This window comes from Oncorhynchus clarkii, unplaced genomic scaffold (assembly GCF_045791955.1).
Source record: "Oncorhynchus clarkii lewisi isolate Uvic-CL-2024 unplaced genomic scaffold, UVic_Ocla_1.0 unplaced_contig_5650_pilon_pilon, whole genome shotgun sequence".
Classification (NCBI taxonomy): domain Eukaryota; kingdom Metazoa; phylum Chordata; class Actinopteri; order Salmoniformes; family Salmonidae; genus Oncorhynchus; species Oncorhynchus clarkii.
The window spans coordinates 162,501-170,000 of record NW_027261137.1 but is presented as its reverse complement, the minus strand read 5'-3'; the positions used below and the strand labels follow the sequence as shown (position 1 = coordinate 170,000).

General features: G+C 40.1%; 1 protein-coding gene across 5 annotated transcripts in view; it reads right to left on the bottom strand.

Annotated features, from left to right (window-relative positions):
- Positions 1 to 7,500, bottom strand: part of LOC139405183 (protocadherin-10-like) — a 35,131-nt gene that overhangs the window by 361 nt on the left and 27,270 nt on the right. For 4 of the 5 annotated variants that reach the window (XM_071147606.1, XM_071147607.1, XM_071147608.1 and 1 more), the window contains one exon: positions 1 to 368. This exon is cut by the window's left edge and continues 361 nt beyond it. In XM_071147606.1, the coding sequence (XP_071003707.1) occupies positions 349 to 368 (20 nt within the window). In that variant the 3' untranslated portion in view covers positions 1 to 348. Of the gene's footprint in view, positions 369 to 7,206 lie in introns of those variants that run through there. The other variant, XM_071147604.1, reaches the window with a different exon arrangement.

Sequence of the window (7,500 nt, the reverse complement as noted above, 5' to 3'; positions counted from 1 at the left end):
TCTAGTTCTAGAATTCTTCACTTCCACAGCTCCAGTTCTAGAGTTCTTCACTTCCACAGCTCCAGTTCTAGAGTTCTTCTGTTCTACATCTGCAGTTCTAGAGTTCTTTCTCCAGTACTTTGTCCTGCTGTCTCCCGTGGTGATGGAGATGAAAGGTTCTGTTCTAGCTGGCCAGAACCAGATAATGAAGTTTCAAAACAAGCCCATGGTCTTGTTGTCACAGATTTCTTTGTGTTTGGTTGTTTTCTCTCTCTCTTTCTCTTTCTCTTTCACTAACGTTGTCGCACTGTTGGCCAGTTCTCTATTGTGCAAATTCACGCTGTCTCTGGTAGGTCCACTCGGAACGAGCTAGCAAATCCTTTTGTGGGCTGCAAGGCAAGAGAAAACACACTTGTTAGACAAATGGTGTATATCCCTTTTCTCTTACTCTTTTATTCTGTACATTTTTAAATAATCATCATGGCCATTAGCACCCAGGTTATGTCCCAAATGGCAACCTATACCGTAAGTAGTGCACAACTTTTGACCAGGGCCTTATGTGAACACTATAGGGACTAGGGTGCCATTTGGGATGCACTCCTGGTGTTTTAACTGTCCTTATATGGTCTGTCCAGAAAAACCTCATGGCCCTAATTATAAACTACAACCAGACTATAATAACTGGTTATAAACTACAACCAGACTATAATAACTGGTTATAAACTACAACCAGACTATAATAACTGGTTATAAACTACAACCAGACTATAATAACTGGTTATAAACTACAACCAGACTATAATAACTGGTTATAAACTACAACCAGACTATAATAACTGGTTATAAACTACAACCAGACTATAATAGCTGGTTATAAACTACAATCAGACTATAATAACTGGTTCTAAACTACAACCAGACTATAATAACTGGTTATAAACTACAACCAGACTATAATAACTGGTTATAAACTACAACCAGACTATAATAACTGGTTATAAACTACAACCAGACTATAATAACTGGTTATAAACTACAACCAGACTATAATAACTGGTTATAAACTACAACCAGACTATAATAACTGGTTATAAACTACAACCAGACTATAATAACTGGTTATAAACTACAACCAGACTATAGTAGCTGGTTATAAACTACAATCAGACTATAATAACTGGTTCTAAACTACAACCAGACTATAATAACTGGTTATAAACTACAACCAGGCTATAATAACTGGTTATAAACTACAACCAGACCATAATAACAAGTTATAAATTACAGGTTATGTCAGAATTTGGCTAAAGCAGAGACACTATAGTTGATGTTAAAGGGGAAATCTGGGATTCAAACAGCAACACTTTTTGGTAAACAGTTGAGGGATGGTTGAACAACAGTTGAGGGATGGTTGAACTACAGTTGAGGGATGGTTGAACTACAGTTGAGGGATGGTGGAACTACAGTTGAGGGATGGTTGAACTACAGTTGAGGGATGGTGGAACTACAGTTGAGGGATGGTTGAACTACAGTTGAGGGATGGTGGAACTACAGTTGAAGGATGGTTGAACTACAGTTGAGGGATGGTTGAACTACAGTTGAGGGATGGTTGAACTACAGTTGAAGGATGGTTGAAATACAGTTGAAGGATGGTTGAACTACAGTTGAAGGATGGTTGAAATACAGTTGAGGGATGGTTGAACTACAGTTGAGGGATGGTTGAACTACAGTTGAAGGATGGTTGAACTACAGTTGGACTAAAGTCATTGGGCATTTCTAAGATACAGTCTTCAATAGTCAATGGCTATAGTCCGATATCATTCATTTACACGTCCAAAATGTGACGTTGGTACCAATCCCAGATTACTCAGATATGAAGCAGACAGAAGGGAATGAAGCTGTTCTTGTAATTATCTATGCTCCGTAGCACAGCACCAAGTGGCAAGGCACAACACACACATATATTTTATGTGCATCTATCCTCGTGGGGACCTATAACTATTTTCCATTCAAAATCATATTTCCCCTAACCCCTAAACCTAACCCTATCCTGTAACCCTAACCTCTAACCCTAAACCTAACCCTTAACCTTAACCCTAACCTTAACCCGAAACCTTAACCCAAACCTTAACCCAAACCTAAATCCAACTCCTAACCTTAAACCTAACCACTAACCCTGTACGCTTACCCTAACCGTAATTCTAACCCTAACCCTTAGGTATGAATGGAAGAGAGCAGGAGAAAGCATTGACTGTGGGAGTTAGTGAGGGCCTAATTAAGAGAGCTGGAAGGGCCACCGACATGAGGAGGAAGTTCAACAGAAAATGTATGTATCTATTTGCTCAATCTGGTATAATCTTTTTTTATATTTTATATTTAATTGTATCATATCACTTATCTTTGTAGAACTTAATCCTGTCATCCCTTGGTGGGACTTTCAATTATGTACTCACTTGTTTCATTATATATCTATTAATTTCACTGATTCAGTTCACATGCATTATTGTGATTTTATAATATTTGTTTTTAAAATTCAACTTTTTTACCCTCAGCACTTTATTAAAAAGTGTGTTCCTCCTGTTGAACTGTGATGAGTGACCCCTATAGACCCCTATAGACCCCTATAAACCCCTATAGACCTCTATAGACCCCTATAGACCCTATAGACCCCTATAGACCTCTATAGACCCCTATAGACCCCTATAGACTCCTATAGACCCCTATAGACCTCTATAGACTCCTATAGACCCCTATAGACCCCTATAGACCTCTATAGACTCCTATAGACCCCTACAGACCCCTATAGACCCATATAGACTCCTATAGACCCCTATAGACTCCTATAGACCTCTATAGACTCCTATAGACCCCTATAGACCCCTATAGACCTCTATAGACTCCTATAGACCCCTACAGACCCACATCCGTCATCATGAAGTGCTTTGAGAGACTAGTCAAGGACCATATCACCTCCACCCTACCTGACACCCTAGACCCACTCCAATTTGCTTACCGCCCAAATAGGTCCACAGACGATGCAATCTCAACCACACTGCACACTGCCCTAACCCATCTGGACAAGAGGAATACCTATGTGAGAATGCTGTTCATCGACTACAGCTCGGCATTCAACACCATAGTACCCTCCAAGCTCGTCATCAAGCTCGAGACCCTGGGTCTCGACCCCGCCCTGTGTAACTGGGTACTGGACTTCCTGACGGGCCGCCCCCAGGTGGTGAGGGTAGGCAACAACATCTCCTCCCCGCTGATCCTCAACACTGGGGCCCCACAAGGTTGCGTTCTGAGCCCTCTCCTGTACTCCCTGTTCACCCACGACTGCGTGGCCACGCACGCCTCCAACTCAATCATCAAGTTTGCGGACGACACAACAGTGGTAGGCTTGATTACCAACAACGATGAGACGGCCTACAGGGAGGAGGTGAGGGCCCTCGGAGTGTGGTGTCAGGAAAACAACCTCACACTCAACGTCAACAAAACTAAGGAGATGATTGTGGACTTCAGGAAACAGCAGAGGGAACACCCCCCTATCCACATCGATGGAACAGTAGTGGAGAGGGTAGCAAGTTTTAAGTTCCTCGGCATACACATCACAGACAAACTGAATTGGTCCACTCACACAGACAGCATCGTGAAGAAGGCGCAGCAGCGCCTCTTCAACCTCAGGAGGCTGAAGAAATTCGGCTTGTCACCAAAAGCACTCACAAACTTCTACAGATGCACAATCGAGAGCATCCTGGCGGGCTGTATCACCGCCTGGTATGGCAACTGCACCGCCCTCAACCGTAAGGCTCTCCAGAGGGTAGTGAGGTCTGCACAATGCATCACCGGGGGCAAACTACCTGCCCTCCAGGACACCTACACCACCCGATGTCACAGGAAGGCCATAAAGATCATCAAGGACATCAACCACCCGAGCCACTGCCTGTTCACCCCGCTATCATCCAGAAGGCGAGGTCAGTACAGGTGCATCAAAGCTGGGACCGAGAGACTGAAAAACAGCTTCTATCTCAAGGCCATCAGACTGTTAAACAGCCACCACTAACACTGAGTGGCTGCTGCCAACACACTGACACTGACTCAACTCCAGCCACTTTAATAATGGGAATTGATGGGAAATGATGTAAATATATCACTAGCCACTTTAAACAATGCTACCTTATATAAATGTTACTTACCCTACATTATTCATCTCATACGCATACGTATATACTGTACTCTATATCATCGACGGTATCCTTATGTAATACATGTATCACTAGCCACTTTATACTATACTATGCCACTTTGTTTACATACTCATCTCATTTGTACATACTGTACCCGATACCATCTACTGTATCTTGCCTATGCTGCTCTGTACCATCACTCATTCATATATCCTTATGTACATATTCTTTATCCCCTTACACTGTGTACAAGACAGTAGTTTTGGAATTGTTAGTTAGATTACTTGTTATTACTGCATTGTCGGAACTAGAAGCACAAGCATTTCGCTACACTCGCATTAACATCTGCTAACCATGTGTATGTGACAAATAAAATTTGATTTGATTTGATTTGATTTAGACCCATATAGACTCCTATAGACCCCTATAGACCCCTATAGACTCCTATAGACCCCTATAGACCTCTATATACCCCTATAGACCCCTATAGACCTCTATATACCCCTATAGACCCCTATATACCCCTATAGACCCCTATAGACCCCTATATACCCTTATATACCCCTATAGACCTCTCATGTTCTCCCACCCTCTCCAGACCAGTCTGATGTACCATATAGAAACAGGGCAGAATGTTGCAATAGGCCTGTGCAACAAAAGGTTTTACAACAGCAGAAACAGAAACCCTCTTAAACCTAAACCAAACCCCTCAGCTTAACATAGTCTTAGTCCTCATGGGGATGTGGGAAATGTCCCCATGAGGGAGAATCTTCCCCGCAAGGTTAGAAGAACCAACCCATCACACACACACACACACACACACACACACACACACACACACACACACACACAGACACACACAACACACACACACACACACACACACACACACACACACACACACACACACACATACACACACAAAAACAAACACTCACACAGAGGGAAACAAACAAAGGGGCAGTGGGTAGATTAGTTCAGCACGATGCAGAACTTCATCATGATTATTACCTGAGGGAGAATAAGCCAGCATGCAGTAACACACACACACACACACACACACACACAGAGATACAGACACAGACACAGACACAGGCACACACACACACACACACACACACACACACACACACACACACACACACATACACGTAGATCCAGACAGACACACACACACACACACAGCATGCCCTAAAATGTAGAATCACAATTAACAGCAGCGTGTTAATTTAGCAGTGGAGCAGCTCATTATGTAACTAAGTGTTAAAACACAGTTAAAAACAACCGCCTTCACTCCCTGCCATGAGTGAAGGCGGTTGTGTCCTGGCGTTGTCCTGGCGTTGTTGCTCTTTATGTTTCCATAGAAACACGTGGCAAATGGTAGCCTATACCTTACATAGTGTATTTCATTTAGCAAGGTCCCACAGGGCTCTGGTCAAAAGCAGTACACTACATAGGGAATAGGGTGCCATTTCTGACGCACACCATAGTGAGAAGAGACTACTAGGTGGAAGGACAATCAGTAGTTGTGCAGGAAGATGTTTTTAGATAACGAATGCCGTTATTTATCGATGAGTCGTAGGCTACGTCCCCGTTCCCTACTTTTCACCAGGACCCAGACGCATGTATAGTATGACATCATAATATTACTACTGAGCTCAGTACATGTATAGTATGACATCATAATATTACTACTGAGCTCAGTACATGTATAGTATGACACTATAATATCACTACTGAGCTCAGTACATGTATAGTATGACATCATAATATCACTACTGAGCTTAGTACATGTATATTTGACACAATAATATCACTACTGAGCTCAGTACATGTATAGTATGACATCATAATATCACTACTGAGCTCAGTACATGTTTAGTATGACATCATAATATCACTACTGAGCTCAGTACATGTTTAGTATGACATCATAATATCACTACTGAGCTCAGTACATGTTTAGTATGACATCATAATATCACTACTGAGCTCAGTACATGTTTAGTATGACATCATAATATCACTACTGAGCTCAGTACATGTATAGTTTGACACAATAATATCACTACTGAGCTCAGTACATGTTTAGTATGACATCATAATATCACTACTGAGCTCAGTACATGTTTAGTATGACATCATAATATCACTACTGAGCTTAGTACATGTATAGTTTGACACAATAATATCACTACTGAGCTCAGTACATGTATAGTATGACATCATAATATCACTACTGAGCTCAGTACATGTTTAGTATGACATCATAATATCACTACTGAGCTCAGTACATGTTTAGTATGACATCATAATATCACTACTGAGCTCAGTACATGTTTAGTATGACATCATAATATCACTACTGAGCTCAGTACATGTTTAGTATGACATCATAATATCACTACTGAGCTCAGTACATGTATAGTTTGACACAATAATATCACTACTGAGCTCAGTACATGTTTAGTATGACATCATAATATCACTACTGAGCTCAGTACATGTTTAGTATGACATCATAATATCACAACTGAGCTAAGTACATGTATAGTATGACATCATAATATCACTACTGAGCTCAGTACATGTATAGTATGACATCATAATATCACTACTGAGCTCAGTACATGTATAGTATGACATCATAATATTACTACTGAGCTCAGTACATGTATAGTATGACATCATAATATTACTACTGAGCTCAGTACATGTATAGTATGACATCATAATATCACTACATGTATAGTATGACATCATAATATCACTACTGAGCTCAGTACATGTATAGTATGACATCATAATATCACTACTGAGCTCAGTACATGTATAGTATGACATCATGTCAAAACAGAAGAAAGTGTTGCGATGTCTAATCTGACCTTGTTTGCTAAACAGTGGTTCACTGATAGAGAAATGGCCTGAAGAACTATAGTTCAGAAAATCTGCTAATAGAACAGGTAGATAGTATATATATATATACTGTATATAGGGGACAGGAAATAAAAATGTTTTGCCACAAACACATTTTTGAATCAAAAGTTGATTTATTTTTATTTGTTATTATTTAAAACAATAAATATGGTGAAGGATTTAGGAGGTTAGAGAAATATATAGGGGGGTTTAGCAGAAGGGTTACATTTTGAAAAAAAGAAACAACTAAATGTTTACTTCAATTGTATTTCTAAACAGAAAATACACAAATAAATTTCAATTTCAATTTCAAAAAGTATCTTTTAAAAAATGTTATCAGATCAGAAGTTATTTGCAAAAGTGTATTTTAAAAATATTATAAAATCTGAGTTTCATAAAAAAGTATATTTAAAAAATA